Genomic DNA, 22,785 nt, shown 5'->3' with positions numbered 1-22,785 from the left:
TGTAAAGAGAGGCCTTCTGACCTACAAACAGGCCCAGCCAGCTAGGTGAGTAACACTCTGTGCATATGCAGCTGTATTTCCTGCAGCATGTTTTGTAGATGTGGTCACTGAGGTTACTTCTAAATGCACATCAGAGCCAGTTTTAGTCCCACTGATTAAACATGGCTACTGTATTTCGGGCTTTACTTGGAGGAACAGGAGAGTATTAGATGCATATTGTCTTCACATATGATAAAAAAAGTATAAACAAGTATTACCATACCCAGGAATCTTGTGCAACCTTTATTTATGTGCCTTTCTGTAGGAAATTTTCCAGCTGTGGTGGCCCATCACAGCTAAATGAATGTTGGAAATGAAGCAAACACTGCAAACATGTGTGCATGCAAGCATGCATGGGCAAGAGTCTGTGTACAATGGTGCATTTGTGTATGTGCACATGTGCTGTGTTGTTAATCTTTGCCAGCTGTGCATGGCAGTCCCCCTGACCTCTGACCACTGTGCTGGAGCCAACGAGGGCTGTTGGCTGGAGGAAAGAGAGGCCTGGAGGTCTCAAGGAGCTGGGACCTCTTAGCATGATTACACTCATTAAACTAGCACTCTGCAATGACTGATTGGCAACAGGCTTCATTTCCCGCTACTATTTGTGGATCAGTACAAGTCTCATTTCTGAGAGCAAGACGGTGGTGCACAGAATCAGGAGGAGGGGTGAAGGCTTGGCTCTTTGTTTTAGTTGACAGGTTTACTTCCTTGTCCTACCAAAGGATTCCTCATGATTGAAATGCAGCTTTTCTCACATTTGATTTACTACAACAAGACAGAACAACAACGCATTCATTAATTAAAAAACAAGACCGAGGAATGACTATCCTCTTTCAACATTAAGCATGTCCACACGCACACGTTCGTGCACACACTTGCACATAAACACACACGCACAGTGTGAGCGTAATCCTCTCAACAGGAGTGGGAATTTCACAGCGGCCGTGGGAGCGGGAGACCAGGATGACGCATGGACTGAGGCTGTGTCCCCTCAACGGAAAGCCAACACATACGCAAACGTCCACACACACAATACAGCGGTCCTGATTAAGGGAATTTCCACCATATGCGTGGCAGACAGGAAAGAATAAGATAATTGAGGCAAAAATAATAATTACAAAGGCTAAGTGATAAAAGAACACTTCAAAACAGACGTGCCTTTTCAAGTATGAGAGCATGTGTGTGTGCTAATTGCCACATGCCGACTGTGGTCTCCATTATTAGCAGACTCCAGGTTTTCTCCATATGAGGGACACAAGGTGGACTGCTCTCCAGCAGTTTGCTCCATATGGGGACTATTACCGTGCACATGTGTTTGTGTGCCTCCTTTATAACTTCATTAATCTTTAGTGGCATTAATCCTCTTGCCACATTACTATTGATGTGTCTTGAGACGCTTCATTTCCAGTGTCTCTTGTGGTGAAGGACTGATGGCAGCTCTGGTGTCAAATCAGGTAACAACATGGACGTGGGTGTTTTGTTGACTGTCCTTCTCCCTCCAAGCCTGAAGTGACTCTGCTAAATTTTTAGGCACATAGGGAGACAACCTGGCCGTAGGAGGGTGGGTGAGGACACAAGGGTGCCAGAGGGGAAGCTACTGTGTAGAAAAGTTGCTGATAATCAGCCTCTAAGGCCGGTCCATCAGAGGGCACTAAGACCCGCTATATATAAGCACTTACTGCAGCCTAAGCTCCAAATCTGTTAGAGCTCTAGAGGATGGACATGATATAAATACACAGCTTGACCACAATTATCCCCATCTTCAATTTTTTTCCTCTTTCTAATTCAGGAACCCTAAATCTGGACTCCAAGTGTGAATGTGTGTGTGCGTGTGTGTGTGTGTGTGTGTATCACATGCATGCAAACATTAGTAGTCCATGTTAATTTGCTCTGTCCCCATAGGATCCAATGTAACGAACGTTATCTTAACCTCACCCACCTAAATGAGCGTACATAAACACTCCCACCCTAAATTAAGCAATTCAAGGCATTTCCCCACTTCAACAGCCTATGTGGCTTGCTTAGCCTACCCTTGGCCCTGTTTGGCCACAAACAAGCTGGGGACACATAACACAGACACACACAATGAGACTCTGTGCTTGCTACAACTGGTATCATCTGAGAGGAGTTCTGCAGTGATATATGATGTCTGTAACACTGAACTCTAATGTGCTGAGCGGTGACTGTGTTCTTATATATATCACAAAATTGATTGCATGTATTTTCATTCTATAATCAAACAATATTGTGACCTAATGTCTCATTATGAAAGCCAGAAGTACAAAATCCAAAGCATATGTTTAACTACTGCGTTGGTCTTGAAGCGATTTGCTTCATTGACTGTCAGTTCAATTTGATTTACTTCATACTTAGCAAATCCTATTTGAAGGTCAGGAAAGCAGATCTGGCCAGAGAAAAAGTCAACAACCATCAGATACAAGGATTAAAATATGCCCCAATGTTACAATCTTCACAACAAGTGAGTGACAAGAATCTTGTGAAGCAAAAATTGCCACAGATGATCAATTCTGATGATAAAGTCAATCGATGATGGTGAATCATAATGCAGTTTGTACCTGTGTTTGTACAAGTAGCTGACTACCTGACTAAAGCGTGATATTTTCATGTGATGGAATTGAACTTGAAGCGAGGGTCAAACAAAACAGTGCCAAATCACTGTCGTAACATGTTAATGGGCTTGGCTGAGTTGGAGTCCATTGATATAACTTTAACCAAAAGGTGTAAAGGTGTGACCGGCCAAATAGGTCGGTGTTGTAACTCTACTTGTCTAGGACAATACCGTGTGAAGGCATGTGGTCAGGGTCACTCTTGCAATAGAATTATAGACTTGATTAAGTGCTATTAGCCCCTCGGCAGGAATGTGTGTGAAACAGAGCCAGAGAGTCAAAGCTGAATGAAATGCTTCCAGCAGGTCACTGCTGTAACTGGAATCAACAGCCAGGGTCACACACAACATTCTCCATTTGAATTACAGAACGTTTCTGAACATTGAATGTAGCCCCAGGGGTATCCGTACGAGTTTACAAGTCATAACCTCATTTATTAAACATCTGCACCAGTGCTAGTTTATCTACATGTGTAAAACCAACCCTCAATGTGTGCATACATCCTTTAAGCACACGGAAACCACATTGCAGCATGTAAGGAGACTGTAGTGCACTTGGCTTCAGGATGAAGTAATTTAAGGAGTTCATGACCACAGGTGAGGGTTTGAACACTGACTGGTAAATCGCCCTTGGGCTCAGAACCCTCTTCACCACAACAGCCCAGTAAAAAGATTGCTGCTGGTGCATTAATCCATACAAATCTCATTCAACTCCTGTGCCATGCCACTGCAGAGCCTTTTCTCTACTTCAGTGTCCTCCATCAAAGGGACAGGCATGTTGGGGCGCCTGGTGGCCAAGGGATTGGAATGCCAATTGTGGTTTGGGTGTCCCTGGACAGCGTCTGGTTGGGGGTCTTTGCTGCTTGTCACTTCCTATCTCTGACTGTGCAGCTGACCTTGTAATAGAAAGCTTAAAATCCCTTAAAACATTTAGAAAAAACAAAAACACAAGTCTGCATCCTTCACAGCTGGGCTTAGGAGTTCCTCAAAGTGTTACTTCTACCGACCAACAACATCCCGTGTGGAGGTCAGCAGTTCTCCTCCCTGCTGAGAGCAGCCTGGGGAAGATACTGGCTGCCTTTTTCAACTTGTCTGGAAAAAGAGCAATTTTGGGCCCTGTCTACGAGTTGAAACCATGTATTCGGTATTGCTTCACCAACCACACTTTCTCAGGTTCCTTCCCTCAGAAAGGATGGCATTCCACGTCCTGAGAGCCAGTGATCAGTCCACCAAGGCTTTTCCCAACTGCCCAAGAGTAAAAACACTACAACCCTAAACTTAACGTGGAGCCAACCACCCACAAGACTGCGGCTCCATGTTAATTGTGTCAGGTGACCGGGCTCGACAGATTACTGCTCACCCATCAGGCCTGCCTTCAGTGGAGGCCTGACCTGTTTTAAGAAGCTGATTCATATAGGTCTCTGAATCACTCTTCATCTGTCCCTTAACCAGTCAGACATTTCTTAGAAATATCTTGTATCATAGTTACTATTCTTCCACCTGCCATGCCTTTATTCAAATTCATTTATTAGCACAGTGACTATTCTAAGTAGGCAATAGTGTTGTGTGCAATTTGACTGCAAGGTCAGTAAATCTATCATTCAACCAGAGCATTTGGGGTCTGTAAATTTTAGCATATGGTAAATGTTCACGTGAATTTACCACCCTGTAAATTCCATGATTACTGTCATGCGGCAACATTAGGCCTTTCAGGAAACAGATCTTCTGGTGTAAGTTTAAGGTGAGGAAAAGGAGTAAATAACTTTTAACATAACTCCCACACAGAGATACAAAACGAAACAAGTTTCTCTGTCGTCGTACCTCAGTGCCCTGCTCAGCTTGTCGTAGTTCATTTGGGGTTTACACTTCCTGGCACCCCACAGCCGGGCCACTTCATCGGGGTCCTTGATGACAAACTCGCCGTAGTCTCCCTGCCAGGCTATTACATCATGATACTCTTCTTTCCTGAGCAGCTCCAGGATGAAGTGCCACAGCTGGATCTGTCGGGACCCAGGGCTTGACTCAGGCTTGTAAGCCCAATCTGGGAAGGCGAAGCCTGTAACAGAAAGACAGAGAGAGTGAAGGGTTAATGTGGGCCACAGAAGCACAATGAACCGCTGTGAATGATGATGTTAAGAGCACATGTACATGTCTCAATTCAACAGAAAAAAAAATGTTTTTTCAATTAGACAACTGAGAACTGCTTTAAAGTAAGGCAAAAGAAAAGACTACGTTATGATTACAATTAGGAGTTAGCCGTTGTAGCTGTTTCAGGTGAGTGGATTCTCTTCTATGAGAGAAAAGAGGATTAAAGGTGTCTAGCCAAGTAGAGATCACACACAACAGAGCAGCTTAGTCAAGCAGAGTGTCCTCATTCATATTTCACGTTGCACATAGACTCTCAGGTCTTCCCTGCGTTTTTTTCTTCACCCTCCAGTCAAACTTTGGATAATGTTTGTGGTTATTCTCAGGCAATTTCTCTTTTATGGGTTAGACTGACACAATGGAGAGCAAGGGGAAGGCCAGGAGAAAGGTAAAGAGAAGAGAGAGAATAAGGTAGTAGATATCACAAACGATGGCGTGAGAAGCAGTGTAACATGCCTTAACCCTCTGAATTCTAGGATGCTCCTCTAACTTTACTTGTCTTTTTCTTCTCCTTTAAGGCCGCTGCCCAGACTAAAACAGTGCTTTTCTCTCCTGAGAACGGAGCATTTCCAAAATGGCCTCCAGAGTGTGTAAATCTTAAAATGCCAGCTTGGTATTTCAGTGTGTACAGGGTAAATGGAGCTATTCCAAAATGATCACATAAGCAAGCCCAGTGAGAGGTGGGGACAGTGTGCCAGTAAAGTTTAAGGTCCCATATTGTAGAAAGTGAGATTTTCATATCATTTTGATTATAAAGCAGGTCTCAGTGTTACATAAATACTGAGAAAGCATCAAAATGCTCAATCCACTGAGAAAAGCACACAGTCTGTATTCAGAAACTGCGCCATTAAACGAGCCATCAGGACGCCCATAAGGTTGTGATATCTATACAGTCACTGCCCTCAGCCACGCCCAAGCACGGCCACAGACTGTGGACCACGCCTGCTCAGGCCTGTGAGAGCCAACCTGTCGGAGCAGACTGGGCTTTTCAGAAATGGGCCTAAACGAGAAAGGCAGTAAAACGGAGCGTTTCATACAGAGGGTGAATGGAGGTGCTGCAGCGATGGACAGTTAGGAGGGTAACTTTCTGTCATCTTACTTTTCCGTGATCACTCATTTTTAAACATACCTACTGTGTTTACAAATCTACTGTTTGCACTACTGGCTGATTTTATGTTTTAACATTTTGCTGTTACATCTTGCAATATTACATATTTTATATCTTTTAGTACCAAGCCTATACGTATATTTTTTATCTACTGTGCAACAGTGGAAAACAATTTCCCCTAAGGGGGATTAATAAAGTATTCTCTTATCTTATCTTATAAATATAGCCGATTACACAGAACAATTGTTGTTATGAACCTATATTTATGCTGATTTTAATCAGACAATGCTGCAACCATAAATTCAAGATTTGGTTTGGCTGTCCGTCCTACTCCTCACCAGATGTTGGCTGTGATGCAGTTTGTTTTTTTGTCAAATGAAAATAGGACCTTTTTGTATTTAAAAATGACCTAGAAACACTAGTGAGGAGGCAAATCGCAAAAGAAAACAGCGTTTCAAAATTCAGGCAGCATTTCTCTACTGTCATTAGGTCACCACCTCACCACAGTAGCTCTTCACAGGAAACACACACGCACACTGAAACTACAATACTGAAAGTTGTAGTGTTAGTGGGCTTCATGGAACAGTTAGGCACATGAAAAACCTTTCCACCTCTCCTCCACCTCTTTCCTCTCATGCAGTCATTCTTTCCTATGACCGGAGGAAAACAACATGGCCAGTCATCTCTCCTGTCTATCCCTCCATCTCTCTCCACCCTCTGCCCGAAGGAAACGCAGAGTAAGAGACACAGAACGAGACTGTAGGCGTGGGTATATGGCTGTTTGTATGAGCATGTGTGCGCCCAAATGTTCAAGTTTTAAAGAGTTTATTTGCTAGTGTGCGTGTTTGAAAATGTTTGTGCAAGTCTCCCACTAACATTCTGTTGCCTGGGTGGTCATGAAAATTTGACACGACCGAGCAGAATAACCTATTACAGTGTAATACTCTGCCAAATATAGCCTGGACAAGATTTTATTTTATCAACAATCACCCTCATAGCACTGATAAACAAGTGAGGGGGTGGAGTTACCAGAGAAATAGCATCCACCTGCTAAAGTGTCGTTGAGCAGGACATTTAATGCCTATCAGTCCAGCTGTTGTTATGTTTGGTGCAATGTTAAGCATCACATTACACTGAATATCCAGAAAAATTGAGTTACCTGTCTGATGTAATGCAGTGCAATACAATAGCCCTTAAATAAATGCAGCTGAGCAGATTTTGCTGCGCCTCCGCGTTTGATCGTCTGCATGTTGACTCACTTCTATGCTGTGCTGCAAGGCCATATAGTTGGACCACATTTAATTAATTTTACATTTTTCACCCATGTTGTCTACCTGCCTACCTTACATATATGGAGGAGGATTATTAGAAGCACCACAATATAATGCAGTCTGATAACACAGCATAAATCAGTTAAATTAATATGACTCTGACACACAAAATTTTACAAATTTTACCACATTCCACTATAAGCTGCCTTTATATTTTTATTTCTGTTAAATTCATATTTTTATTGTATATACTTTGAATTATTTTTTTTGTTATATATTTATCTGGACTTCTGTAATGTGTGTTTTCGTGCTGCTTTAACACCTGAATTTCCCTTCTGGGGATCAATAAAGGCTTATCTTAGCTTATCCTGGGCTTCTATGAAGCCAGTGCTTGCAATGTGTTTAACTGCACCGCATACAAATGGCTACAGAGGAAATGAGGCAGGCTGGGCTGGAGATTGGGAAACAAATCATCAGCCCAAATCATCAGATTATGGATGTGCAGGCCTGTCAATGGATTTGCTGGATTACAGCCCAAGGCAGAGATAGATAGCCCTGATAATCTCTGCTGCACTAGCCTGTTCTGACCATTTAGTCACTGTTACATAACACTAAATAATGTTGATGGCACATCTGCCAGACATCTATGTATCTGCACAAAAGTGTTGATACTGCAGCCTTTCATCAACATGAGGTAAATAAGTTACAGGCACATTTAGGGTTCAAGCTTTCGGTTAAAAACAGGGTGAAAGGAAAGTTATCTTCCTATGTGTCTTCTTACTCATCAAACGTAGGCTATTTGCTATTCTTCACCACCACTTATTGGTGATTTTCCTCCAATCATGGGGATGTGTTTTTGCGAGGTATGGTCAATGAATCACTCAGTTGTCCCACCTACTCAGGAGTCATTTTGCGATTCAAAATAAAGATTTTCTGAATATGAAACGATGAACAAGATGCCCACACATTTTCAATCTCCAAATTCCAGACAGGATTTTAATCACCGTTGAATATTATGCAGATAGTAGGTGGCCAATGAGGCAGTCAACAAAGAGGCTGTGCAGGCAGCTGAGCCACTTTCAAAGTACAGATTATTGTTCTTTATAACAAACATCACAATGTGTGAAATGACCATGGGTGTTAAAACTGCATAAACAGAGCCGTCTGTGTCTAACTTTCCAGACCTGCATATGTAGGTAGAAGTTAGCATGCAAATGAAACAACACTCACTCACTGTCATTTTATTTCATTTTTCCTCTTCCGACCTTCCTCCTCCTCCTCTTTCACTTTCAAACACTCAAACAAACACTTGTGGCATGATCAAAGCCCCGAGTGAACTACAATCACAGAGGAACACTCTGGAGGCAATCATAAACATACTGGCCTGGCCGAGCATGCTTTTCTACCAATAACACATTATCACCCACACACACACACACACACACACACACACACACACACACACACACACACACACACACACACACACACACACACACACACACACACACACACACACACACACACACACACACACACACACACACACACACACAAACACTCCCACTGTGGAGGACAACACATTCTTTCCAGACATAGGAAACTGATGGTGACTGTGTCAAGGCAAGTGATGTGTGTCAAGTCGATCGAAAGGTGGCTGGTCAAATCCCCAAACCGGCTGAGATGAATAAAAGAGTAGTGCTGCCCATATCTTAACCCTGTGGTGCTGCTGTTGATCTGACAACTGCTTCAATGAAGCTGCTCAGTGGCCAACAGGAGAAGGTTATTTGTACTGGAAGTTTTGCCTGTCTGCAGTTAGGCAGAGGATGTTTAAGAATGGGCGAGCAAAGCTCATCAAACAGACAAGATAAATGTAAAAAGAAAAGAACATCCCAGCTTCTAAGGTACTACGCTAGAGTTTGTGCATGCACAAATGTGAGTCAGTGACTTTGTGTGTTCATCAAGATGCATCTGTAATGATCTTTTTGTCTTTGGCATGGGCCGCAGAGGTCATGATGCACACACATCATATTTCAGGGTCCATGACTGAAATGTATCCCATGTAAATACTTGGAGGACTGGCAGCCGGGCTGTATGTGAATAAAGGCAAGAGGACATTCTCTGCATGAACTGACCCATGATTCACTGTCATCAGCAGCAGTGTACATCACAGCAACAACACAGATAAACAGAGGTACGAGTGCCGTGCACAAGGGTGTATATGTGTACTGCGCATATCAGTATATCATCGGTTTACCTGTCAAAACCTTTACATCAAAGAGCCCACAAGATATGTGCTCTGTGCTGCATAGTGTGTGTGTGTGTGTGTGTGTGTGTGTGTGTGTGTGTGTGTGTGTGTGTGTGTGTGAGCGAGATGATAGGGATTATGTTTAGAGGAATGCTAAGAGCAAGAACAGGTGTCTTTGTCCTTCTATCCACCCAGAGTCCTGACTCAACACTGGATCAGCTATCACATACACACACATGCACCCATACACACACACACACACATACAGATCTGTTTCATCAGCCTTGTAAACCTGATAGGAGAATTTCAGCGGGGAATTTTTGGAATCTGTGTTTGTGTGCGAGCGTATGATATGTGTGAAGTTGCGCATCACAATGAAGAAGAGAGAGAAAGCGACGAGTAGCAGGGAAGAGCCTGCAGAGCACGACCTAACCCCCTCCACCACACTTAACCTCTCTGACCTCGACTCTCCCTCTCTTTGGCTCCTTTGCTACCTCATCCCCCTCCCTCCCACGGGAGACACCAGATAGCCATTACAGCATGCATGCGCAGGCATCACACTCTCACAAATACACACTGGCGCATGCACACACACGCGCACAGACATACACAGACACACAAACACACACACAGACTGAGCATCAATAATGCAGAGACTGGTGTGGAGGGTTGACGATAGGGGTGCGTCTAATCTCTGCCCTGGGACACCAGAGAGTGCAAGTGCGTCAAGAAGTGAGTGTCTCTGTGTGTTGAGAGTTGGGACAAGTGAGGGGCAGGTGGTAGAAAGTGAAGGAAAGGGAATGAAGAGGAGGAGGAGGATGAAGGGAGGGAGGGAGTGGGGGGGTTGTAGTGAAAAAGAAGAAGGCAAGACGAGATGGGGTGAGCAATGGGACAAGCGGAGAACGGAGAAAAGAAAGTCGAAGAAAAAGAGACGGGGGAGGGAGATTGGGGAAACAAAAGTGGGATGAGAGAGAAAGAGAGACAATGGCAAGAGTGGGACAGGAGAGAGGGGGTGGATGGAGGGAAGGAGGACGAGGAGGGGGGTTTGAGGGAGGGATGAGATCATAGCTCGTCTGGTAGTCTGTTGTCATCCAGATCAGATTGCTTATCCCCCCTCCTCTTTCTTTCATCCATCCATCCATTCCCTCCTCCACCTCCTCCTCCCCCTCCTCTCTCGGAGTGCGGACGCCTCTTTTCCTCTGTGCGATCTTGGTGGCAGGCCCCTAGCAGACTCCTAACACTGCTGCTGCTATGCCAGCTATGTGTGTCGCTCACCAGTCCAACAATTACCTCCACTCTCTATCTCTCTGTCTGACACACACACACACACACACACACACACACACACACACACACACACACACACACACACACACACACACACACACACACACACACACACACACAGCAAGAGCAGAGAGGGGGCTGCAGAGATGAAAGCAACTGAGTGAGAAAAGAGTGAAATAGAAAGGAAAGAAAGAGAAAGAGAAAATGACAAAAGGCTTAAGAAGATGAAGCGACCTGGTGGGTAAAGGGCAACTTCTTAGTCAACTTCAATAGATAATGCTGCCCAAAGATTGTCTGTGTATGCCTGCTGCAGTTTTGCACATTATATACGAGTTACTGTCCTATTTCTTGGAGTTGATAATTCAGATTTCCAGTTCTGGCTTTTTATATTATTATTTGCTGACATTGTTTGACATATATGACAGCTTTTCACCAACAGTAGCACTATGGAGCATGAGGACACGCATGCATGCGGGCAACGAAATAACACTTTCCTGCTGCCAGTTTCATGCTATTCAACAACAGTTGTAGCAGTTGTGCACTAGAAACATTTAGAAACACGGCAGAAAAGGCAAGGAAGAAAAAATATGCTGCCAAGCAGACGTGGATGTACACAATGCAGGTTTAAAAATACATATGGGGGGGAAATGCAGTCATTATGTGTATTAGGCCTCAATGATACATACAATTTACAATGGACATTTTTTAGTATTTTCTGACATATCTTAGACAAAATGCTTCATCAGTTGATTGAGAAAAATTTCAGTGAATTAACTGGTGGTGAAAAGAAGTGTTACTTGCATCTCTAAAACATTTGACAACCGCACAGCCTCAAAGGAATGACAGACTGGATCAGTGACATGGGACTGAAGTGCGAAGGAGGGCGAGAGCTGATGGGAAGGAGGCAGAGACAGACGGGCAGTCAGACAAAGTAGTAGAGTGAGAAAAGAGATGTGGAGGAGAGATTCCAGGAGCTGTGAGTCCTACTCAGCAGCAAATCAACTGACAGGCCTGTGCCAAACTAACAGTGGAGTTGCAGACTCAGGGTTTTTATACAGGACCAGGGCCTCTGAACAGCCATTAGCAGCAGTTGGCTAGCACTGTACTACTTTAAACCAACTCAGCTTTAGTGTGGAAGTGGGAAACGACCAGTGCAAGAGTGTGTGGGTGAGGGGGTGAGGTCACTGTCTCGGCTCTGAGAGTCTGTAAAAGCACTAAAAAATGAGAGACAGTCAGCATTTGCCTATAGCGCATTCATTCACAAGCACACACAGCCTTGTCTTTTGTCACAGCTGCTTGGATAAGTGAAACTGCCTGAAGCGGCGAGCATGGGGAACAGAGAAGACAGAAACACAAGACCAGGAGGTGGAGGGGAGGGATGGAGGGATAATAAAAGACTTGGAGGGTGAGATAGAGAAAGTAAGAGTGAAAGGAGGCAGAGAAAGGAGAGGGTGGGCTCTGCAGGAGGAAGAGGAGGAGGGTAATCAGAGCCTATACGCCTCAATCCCAAAGTGTCTGGACTCTTCCCACCAAGTCCATTAAAAATTCATTAGGCCAATACTCGAGGAAGCTAGAGAGTGAGACACTGAGTGAGAAAGACAGGGACACAGGAGAGTGACACAGAAAGCAAAATGTTGGGGACATGACAAATGTATTAATGGGGAAAAGGGAATAATTTGGAAGGGAACTTTTAACTCAAAATGCATTTAGTAAAAAATTCTTGTCATATTTTCTAGAAAAAATATCCAAAATGTTTTGTATTTTGAGATTATTATAAGTACAAGTCAAAATATTAAATGTATAGGTAATGCTGCAACTATCAATGATTTTAATTATGGGCTAACGTGCTGATTATTTTCTCTATTAACTAATTTATTGTCTGTTCTATCAAATATCAGAAAAAGATGAAAAATGTACTTCAGAATTGAAACAGAACTCAAGATGGCATCAAATATTCAACTTACTATCACAGCAAACACTGACATTTGACAAGCTGGAAACAGGAAATTGTTGGCCTTTTGGTTTAAAAGAAATTACGTAAACAAATAATCGGTCATCAAAATGGTTGTGGCAACCTTCTAACTGAAGCACCGAAGAGAAAAAGTTTCTGTGTTTCTTTGCTGCTCTTGTTTATTTCAGACGAAATGGTGCAATCAGATGTTTAAAGCTGCCACCAGTGGAAATATCTACTAGAGATGCAGATTAGAATAACTGACTCTTCAGTTTCCATTTTAACATTAACACATTAAATTCTGCAGAACTCAGATGTTGATAAACCAGTAGACAAGCTGTTTGATTAATTACACAGGTTTGTGATCACTGTGGTTTCACTGTGAGTAGATTTTACTGGTTTGGAAACAATCATTTAGAGAAATGTGGGTTGTTGTGAATAATCCAGATGGAGACTAATTTCCCTTGGAGGAATTGTCTTAAGGCTCATGACCGCTGGCTCACCTGAGTGCAAGGAGGGTTTAAACACACATCACACACACAAAAACATGTAAGCCTAGCAGGCTGCTCAACTATTCTCTGAGGTCACCACAGTTTATATTTTCTATAGGCTCTTACTCCGTGCCATATAGCTGCAGAGGAGAGAAAGAGCAAGAGAGAAGAGAGTGCTCTGTGGCCTTGGATGGGCCAAATATAGCACCACACACACTTACACACACTGGGTTTATTGTTCAACAGTGGGAGAGCGAGCAGAGACAGCGAGAACACACAACATGGATGGGGAGAAGAGGGAAAGTACAGAAGTGCTGAAGGAGGAAGAGGAGGCGGCGATGAGGGAACAAGTGGGACGGAGAATGAGAAGGACATGACGTAAGATGAATGATTTCGTCTCTCTGCCTGTCGCGGCTCACTGCTGTATAGCTCGTCTTCCAGTGAACAGATAGCCGTCTTTTCCAGGAAATTGTAGGGGAGGAGCAAGGGGGGGGGGGGGGGGGGGCACGTCCGTAGGGATGCTCTCTTCCAGAACAAGCTCTTCTCCTGCAGCCCTCCGCATCTAGTTCACATGCTCGGCTGCGGGGCTGTAAATGGCTTGGTAAGTCACGACATGGTTCAAACAGCCGAGAGTTGAGGAAAGGCTTTGAAGTGTGTTGTGTTGCAGGGTTGGCTTTGAATGCAGAAAGTCTCAGCCCACACATGGTTTATCGACTGACTAAGCACTTTAATAAAAAACATATTGATATCTAGGGATGGACGATATCTTCTATCTTCTATCACGATAAATCTAATTTCAATTAAGAATACATACATATACATATATAAATATTTTGCAGTTAAGGGACTAAAATTTGCATCACAACCAGGGTCTATTATGATTGAGGGGAAAACAGAAAGGAAAGAAAAGAAGTTCACCTAATTAACCATCAGGTAAACCAACTCAATGAATATTTTATCACCTCATCCAAAGAGGCTGAGCCCCTTGGTGAGAGCTTGAATTTAGGCTGTCAGTGCTCTAGTATCTAACCACATGGGGCAACACACAACACAGCCCCTGTAACTAGCAACATGTACACACAACAGGTGATCCTTCACCTGGGAGCTCTAAGAAAAGGCACAAACACATACACCTATCCAGATATTTCACATGGGAACTGGAAGACTAAAAGAGCAAAAGTCACTGGCAAATGTGTGTAGGACGAGCACCGCGTGAACAAAAACACTGAGCACTGTCCACTCACAAACACACATAAAGCCCCAAGGCACTGCACCTGATGTGCTCTCAGGTGGGCTGGACAACTGGACTTCACTCTGTGTAATCGCACTCATAAACAAGCCTGGTGGGAGAGTGTGTTTGTGTGTGTATGCGTTCCCCAGAGTGTGTTAAGCGCAGCAGAATAATATTGTTTCAGGGAGAGACGAGACTGTCTCTTGCTCTCGCTGCTCTCAGGGCGCTGTGAGGTATATTTACTCTCACCAAAGTGACACACTGCTCCCAGGACATTAACCTTTCTCCTTAGACATACACACACACAGATACACACACACTGCTCCTAAATGCTGGAGCCACACAGGCCAAAATGCAAAAGATCTGTGCATTAAATGACAGCCATATTATACACACTGGGAATATGCTGGAATATGCTGTGATGAATGATGTGATTTTAATGGTTGGCAGGAATAGGAAAGCATTTTAGACAAGCACCTCACTTATTAACATTTCCCAAATCTAAACTCAGGATTTCTGCAGATGATGAGTACTGATGTGATGCCATTGCTTTCTTTTTGCCCAATTTTAAAATGCATGGAACTCATTAAGATAAATATGACAATGTTACGCATCGGGGACCAATGTGGTGGATCGCAATGACTGAATGAAAGTAAGTTAAAGCAGAAACTGAATATTTAAAATTGACGGTGATGCTGAAACTGTAATGCTGATCAGCAACGTGTGGCTGAAAGCTAATCTGCTTAGTCGCCACTGGTGCAGATAACCTGATCCGGCAGATCAGATTGGAGCATCCTCAGTTTCTTTCTACACAATCTTTGACTTCTTTTGCTGTAATTTTTCTGATAAAATGTCTACTTTTTATCGTGGTGTGAGAGGTGTGTGAATAGAAGTGAAATCTGGCACTGCAAACACCTTGCTAGTCATACTCATACACAATTTTCAACTTCACATTAAAATGTACAGAGTAAAAATGGAAAAGGTCAGCTGGAGATGCCATTAAAATATGGCTGGGAAGTGGCTTTTGTGTGCAATTTTCCCATGATATGCTAATAATTTCCTTCAAAGTTACTTTTGGGGAAAAGCTGTTAAGACCTAACACAGCCATGTTACAGGCCACAGGCGCCTCTCTTCTCTTTCACTCTGTTGCCCCACCTCACAGGCTGGTGTTAATGTACTTCTCCAGCCAACAGCTTGGCAGAGAGCTGCCAGCTGACACTTCACCTCTGGTTCAACAACACATTGCCTACACTCACTACTGCCTGTGAGAGTGCATTTGACTGTGTGCGCACCTCTGTGCGTAGGAGCGCATAGGAACTTAAGACATTATCTCAATATCTATATAATGTATATTGTCTACATTTTATTCAAACTATTAAAAGTTAAGCTTGTCTTTTAGAGATGAAATCAATAGTCCTATGTGCAGTTAGTCAGTTGATTGAACATTAAATCATTTTGATAATTTCAGTCATTTTCCAAGCATAAATGCCAAATACTGTATTTGCTGGTTCTAGCTTTCCAAAGTTGAGGATTTGATGTTTTTTTTTTCTCATACATGACAGTTAACTGCTTGACAAATTAAGTTTACAAGACATGAAGATTTCAACTTGGGAAAGTTTATTGAACATATTTCACCATTTTTTGACCTTATATAGGCAAAGATGTAATTGATAATTTAAAGCTAACCGAGTGATTAATGGATAATATCAATAATAGTTAGCTGTAGTCCTATTATCTATGTCCCACTGAGTCAGTATTTTTAAACTTATTTTAAAATGCATCATTCACTGAGACTTGAGAACTGTGAACCCATAATATCTCAATATGGGAATTTTTGCACACGTTGTCCAGCCTTTGAGCACAAATAGCATTAGAGCAATAGAATATGTGACCCTGGGGCAGTGGGTAAGTGGCTGTGACCCTCCACAATATGCAGTTGGACTGCCACTGTGTGCTTGTAAGGTCAATGGGTGACTTTGCCACACAGGAGTAAATTAGATGTGGCATGATCGAACCATATAACTGTCAGATGTGTGTGCATGTGTGTACGTGTGTGTACGTGTCTGTGTGTGTGTGTGTTTGTGTGAAAGATATAGGTGGTACTTTTGGGAGGTGGTTTCCTGGAATGTGCCACTAGAGCGGGACAGGATGTTAGCAACTGTTATGCACCACCACAACAGATCTGTTTCCTGTGTGTGTGCGTGACCATGCATGTCATTTTTGATACACAATAAAATCTGGCTGGGATCAAAATCAAATCAGACAACACAGAGGCAAGTACTGAGCGAAAGTTAAACACAGCTTGCTCAATCTACTCAGAAATAATTATTATTCCTCCTCAGAGATGACGCAAAAAAAAAAAATGTGTAAAGATCAAAAATATGATAAGAATGGAAAAACTGACGCACACTTGTTGCACTTACTTGTCTCTCAAACAAATGAGCAAGCACCCAAAACATGTGCAGCTCGCTGGCTTGTGCATTCATAGCCACAGACTCAGTTAGGTGTGTGTGTGTGACATCGGGTACCGCGGAGGAGCCACAATTTCCAAGCATAAATGACAGTAACACACACGGAGCGGCGACCTGCTGAAAAGATACACTGAACCAGAAAAACAAGTCCACAATAACAGCTACAGACAAAAACACCCTGTGTTAATATATTTATGTGAGTGTGTGTCAGTGCTGACTCAGTGTGTGTATGTGTTTATAATTCAGCCTTCACAACACAAACTCTTCTCTCTCTCTCTCTCTCCCTCTCTCTCTCTCTCCCTCCCTCCCTCCCTCCCTCCCTCTCGCTCTGTCTCAGTGTCTCCTAGCAACCAGACACTTAAGGCCTAAAAATAACCCCCCAGAAACGAACAGAACAAAAAAATAAAGCATAAACGGGCAATTAATCCTTTCAAGCCTGGAACACAGACTCAAATAGACCAGGTATTAGAAAGGGAAGAGCGGAGCCGAAGCAAGTGAGCAAGAGATGGAGACACACAGAGAGAAAGGAGTGGGAGGCTGAATCTGCCAGCAACAGGTAGTCGTCAGGAGACAGAGTTCTGCGCTACAAGAGAGTGTGTGTGTGTGTGTGTGTGCATAATGTGTCTGTGTGTGTATAAGAGTGTGTGCGTGCCCACTAGCCTTGGCTGGGAACAAGACAGAACTTTTCCACCCTCTCCAAAGGCAGGGGCTGCTCAAGGCAAACAAGGCTGCAGTGTAAACCAACCCAGCGGCCCTGCAACAAGCTGGCAACAAGTCCTGTGTTAAACAGAGTTTGAAGAGAGCAACGCGCCGCATGTCAAAAGACTCGGCAAGGCCTCTCTCTCGTTGACGGCGAACGCTTTTATTGTGATTTTTTTTTCCCCCTGCTCCTCATAGGACATTATGAAATAAACAGCCTTATGAAACAAAGTAAAAGACGACTGAGTCATGAGCGCACACGTACGCAGAGGCCTGCCGCCTCGCGTCTGAAGCCGACACATTCCACAGTGGATTAACATTCTGGACGCATGATGGCAAGTGAGAGACAAAACAGCCAGACACCTGATCTTTAGGCCAGACATCTGACAGTTCAGGAGGACTTGTTCTGCTAAAATCAGATCAGAGCTGTGCAACGTAGGCAAAAAAATAGCATATCACAATATTTTTCTGAACTACAAATATGTAATTGTATTTGATTGTTTCTTGCTTTTTCACTTCAAATTACATAAGTGTATTTAAGACCTTCCTCAAAGTAAAAGTTTCTGACAAAACCAAAAGGCTGGCGAGAGATATATCTCAGCCTCAGAAACACAACATCTGTGTGTCAACAGGGCTGCAACAAATGACTATTTTCATTCACTCTCAATTAATTAATTTCAATTAATCAATCCGCTATTTAGGCTGCAAAATGTGAGAAAATAGTGAAAATCATGAGCACACATTTAACACACACATTCAACTTTTTGTTTAAATACGAGTCCGAAACCCTGTAACCAGAAATTGTTTGATATTTTGTGCTTAATTTATCACATTACCAATTGATTGATTAATTTTTTTGACATTCAACTAATTAATTTAATAATCATGTCAGCTCTTGTGTCGTTCTCTTTGGCAAAGCGCGTTAACTTGGCATCATTTTCATTACTCTGTCCCTGACCTCATGTAATATTAAAAAGGTATAGTACTGTGTTAAAAAGAGTTTGAAGAAAATAACACGCTCAGTGTCAAAGTCCCATATTAACGGGTAACTTCAATGAACAGTGAACTAATGACTCTTGCCAGGATTAACGATTGGTGCATTACGTTCTTACACAATATAATTGTGAATAAGGTATTATTCCAGTGAAGCTGTACCTACTGGTCCCACTGCTCTGTCAGGTCATTAAAATGCTTGATGGAACAATGTCCTACGCATGTAAGCTCTGAAGGACATCATATGGTCAGATATAAGTGTAGTAAACTTTGCTAAGGGCAAATAATGAGCTAGGTCTCTTGTGAAGTTGGTCCTTTCTGCAGGCTAAGCATACTTCAGATTGTAGAGGTCAGCCACTTTCAACATCTTGGACAAAAAGCCCCAGCTTTGATTCAAATGAAAACACTGTTTGAGACATCATTATGTCTCCAGTGCCTTTAATTTTCTCACCTTTTCAAGTGTCTAGGTGGTAAAACTTCAAGCTATTTAGCATTCGAGTATTCAGTGATCTTCACATGTACATTCTCTTTTACCTCCAGAAATAGCTTAGCACTATAATCAAGGACTTTGCAAATGGCTTGAGCATTTATCCTCGATAGTGATTTGTTGCTGCAATAAAACAGAAGCTGTGATTGACAAAGTTAATTCTTTAGACATTACATTTTATGCTATGCAGCTTTGTTGACCTAACCTGTTTACCCTCTGAGCATTGGTTGGTTTGATAAATCTGCTGGTAAGAAAACTGCTAATCAAGCAAACTACTTGCCCAAGACATGCTGTATTAGTGTAGTGTTTAAAAGCTGAAGGCATCATTTCCATTTTCCTTGCAGAATCGAATACTCCCTTCACAGTCGAATAAAGTCACTAACATCCACGAACATGGCTTTTGCCTTCCATGGGAAAGGGTACAATCAGCATTCACTTCCGGGTCAAATTCTGCAGTGGTTATGGCTATTTACTGGCTCCATCTCTGGTTAGCAGCAATAGAAACACGACACCCAGGAAGAAATGCTCATTTTCGTCCATTTTCCGGTGTGAGGCTGTGGAAGGTGAGGGTGCTTCTCTTGATTCGAGGTAATTGATCACTTGGTGTTGAGTTTGAAAGAGAGGCTGAAGCAAAAGATCTGAAAAGTAACCATAACATTGCCACGTCTCCATGCTGCTTTCTACTGTTACCTGCTTTCCGGTGAATTCATAACATTGAACGTGACGACCTAAAATTTATATCTCGTAGGCGTGGGCAGTATACTGCTTTTGCCAATGTCACTGGAGTTGCACCAGTTGGTTAACAAAATTCAAATTCCCTCTTTTAGTAGTGCAACAAGCAGCGAGTGCTCTACATCTCAAAATGAGTGTATATTTCTGACTGAACAAAGCAATACATTAACTGCAATGGCACATAATGTGTCCACAAACTTCTGAATAGATTCAAACTGATGGATCCATTTATACATAAATGTATGGGACTCATCTACTTTCTTTTTGTCATTTTGTTTTCAAGTCTGTTAACAGCCAGCAAAGTGTCTAATTGAAACACAGTTACTGATGATGATGAACTAATGGACATGCTCAATGCTGCTGTAAGCACACAAGCATTTATACATTAATATTAGGTACCAAAACCATCTAAATTTTTTTAGATGCATACTGTGCATCCTTTATTTTTTCAATTTGTTCTGAAAATGAAGAATCCATATAACATCAACAAACAAAGGAAAAGAGCCAAATATGACCTGTGTCATTGGTTCGCATTTCCAAACACTTTTGGCACACCATTAACGCTTCTCCACAGTCTTCATACATTTCAGTTTAACCAAAGTGATAGCTGGTACTCCTCTTAACTATGCATTCGTTTACCTTACTTGTTCAGCTAGAGCTACCTTTGAAATCCTGGAGACAGAAGGAAAAAAAATTATCACACACATCTTCAAAAACTTAAATATGAAGCCCGTGGATGTAGTCTGTGAGTGTGTTTGTGTTTTCCTCTTGTTATGAGCCGTGTGCTGTTGTTCAGACTATAGGTGAGAGTGAAATAGGTGACAGGCCCAAGGGAATCATGTTTTCCTCTGGTACTGCTCTGGTGCTGCTAACTGTACTGATGATGGCTTGCATTCACACGGTATTCACTGTGAGTACAAACACACGTACACACAGTTACCTGGAGTGTTTTCTGAAAAACAAAGGCTACTGCATAAAAGCACCACAGCTTTTCAACAAAACAAAAATGTAAGCTGACGGTGCGTGTATGCGGAAAAAACAACATCAAAATATCACTTGTTGACCAAGTTCACATGATTGCATCCAACAAATACACATGCACGCACACTCCCTTGCAGGCTATGTGATCATCAGGGGAGAGGTAAACCTTACTGAGGGCTGGTGGCCTGGTCTTCTAAACGGGCCCTTGGGTGATGAGTGAACAGGGGACATCGGCAGCTTGCCAACCAGCACTGTTGTCCTTAACACCTTTCTGCTGCTTGAGGGAGAACAGCTTTGGAGCAGTGTACAACATCCAGCTTCCAAAGTGCTAATAGCGAGGTAATTACGAAAAATAAGGATGGGAAGTTTCACAGCAGCCTTGCATCAGAACGATGGTGAGAGAAACAGTCTGAAGCTGTTTACGACTGAAAAGTGGGTCTTTACTGGACAGACACACAAAGGAGCACGCTGAAAAAAGTCACTATCTTTGATTGTTTCTGTTGCTCCTTAATGTATTAAATCAATTTTACACTGGCCTACAAACCCAAAAGAATACTTAACACAGTGTATTACACTGCAATACATGCACATTCAAAGTCTCAGGCGTTGTTGACTTTGTGCCCTCAGTGGTTCCTGTGCGTCAGCAATGTGTGTGAATAGCACCAAAAATACACACTACTTCACTAAGTCCCATCAACCTATTCCTTCCTCCATTTCTACTCTATTTCTCCATCAGTCCCCCCGTCCCAACCCCCCTCACCCCTCCTGTCTGTGTGTCCAGCCCTGTGCGCTTTCCTGCCATTCTTCTATCTCAGCTAATTTTAGATGAAGGAAAAGGCTCTGTCCACATCTGCTAGTCATTCTTTAAGAGGTTTGTGTGTGTGTGTGTGATTGCAAGAAAGGAAACTGGGAAAAGGTCAAAGGGAGAGAGCAGTGGAATGAGTGCTGAAAAGGAAATAAAAGGAAAGGTATAAAACAACCAGGGTAAAGACAGAGTCACTGTCACAACCAGAACAAATGCCCATTATGACTAAAATACAATCATTTAGATTTAGTGTTTCCTCTGCATTTACTTGACAGTGGTGAACCACAAGAGCAACAAGCTGCCATCAAAAGTAAAGAGAATGCGAAAAAACAAAACATTATAATTTAGCTCAATTTGCCCCTGAGAAGCACAGACAAATGTTAAGGCAGAGTGCTTCGAAATGGGGCTCTTTTCAATGTTCATAAATCATCCAAATTGGAATAATTTGTAGTCTGAAACAAAAGAGAGAGGGAGAACACACAACCCACAGTTTTGACATGCTGGCCAGAGGCGAAGTAAAAAAACGCACAAAATAACCCTTTTCTGCAGAATTATAGTATGCAGCACATTCCTTTTCTTCAGGAGTTTTAAGGTTTAAGGATTTACTTTATACGAAATCACACTAACATTTACCCTCACCTGATAGAGTTACAAAAATCAGGTCTTTATTTTTGACACTGATTACTTGTTTGCCCTGTCAACTTGGTTCTTAGTCTAGGTAACTTGCCCATTTTGCCGGCACATAAAACCTGCAAGATTGGTGTTCACAGTGTGAGTCACTGAGATGGTAACAGTACACGCTGGCTGAATCAGTGGATTCAACATTCATGATGATCACGTTGAACATAGATTGTAAAAATATCAGGTTTATGTCCGCAGGAGTCTACATGTGTCCACTGTAAAAAGTGGTGCCAACAAAGTCTCATATTGTCTTGACTAGTGTATTTCACTTCAAGTGGACAGAGCAAATGTCCAGGAAAGACACACACACGTACAATCATTCACATGCACACACGGGATCCTGGCACTCACCACTGTGTGTCACAGTGGGCTGTGAGGGGGACACAGAGGGCAGAGTACAGCGTGTTTATGTGTGTGTGTTTATCCCATCGTAAACAGGGGACGAGAGACACATGCCGTGTCACCGCCTGTCACCACTTTCTCTTCTTCCCCTACTGGTCCCATCCTTCACTCAGCTTCTCTTCTTTTCTATCAAGCTC

The 22,785-nt window shown here is 42.7% G+C and overlaps 1 protein-coding gene across 1 annotated transcript in view; it reads right to left on the bottom strand.

Annotated features, from left to right (window-relative positions):
* erfl3 (Ets2 repressor factor like 3) overlaps positions 1 to 22,785 on the bottom strand; it is a 44,551-nt gene that overhangs the window by 7,776 nt on the left and 13,990 nt on the right. Inside the window, exon 2 of the mRNA XM_070966355.1 lies at positions 4,487 to 4,721. Within this exon, the coding sequence (XP_070822456.1) occupies positions 4,487 to 4,721 (235 nt within the window). The remainder of the gene's footprint in view (positions 1 to 4,486; positions 4,722 to 22,785) is intronic.

The sequence above is a fragment of the Chaetodon trifascialis genome, chromosome 7, assembly GCF_039877785.1.
Source record: "Chaetodon trifascialis isolate fChaTrf1 chromosome 7, fChaTrf1.hap1, whole genome shotgun sequence".
In the NCBI taxonomy this organism is placed as follows: domain Eukaryota; kingdom Metazoa; phylum Chordata; class Actinopteri; order Chaetodontiformes; family Chaetodontidae; genus Chaetodon; species Chaetodon trifascialis.
The sequence above is the reverse complement of the archived record's forward strand: the minus strand, read 5'-3'. Positions and strand labels throughout refer to the sequence as shown.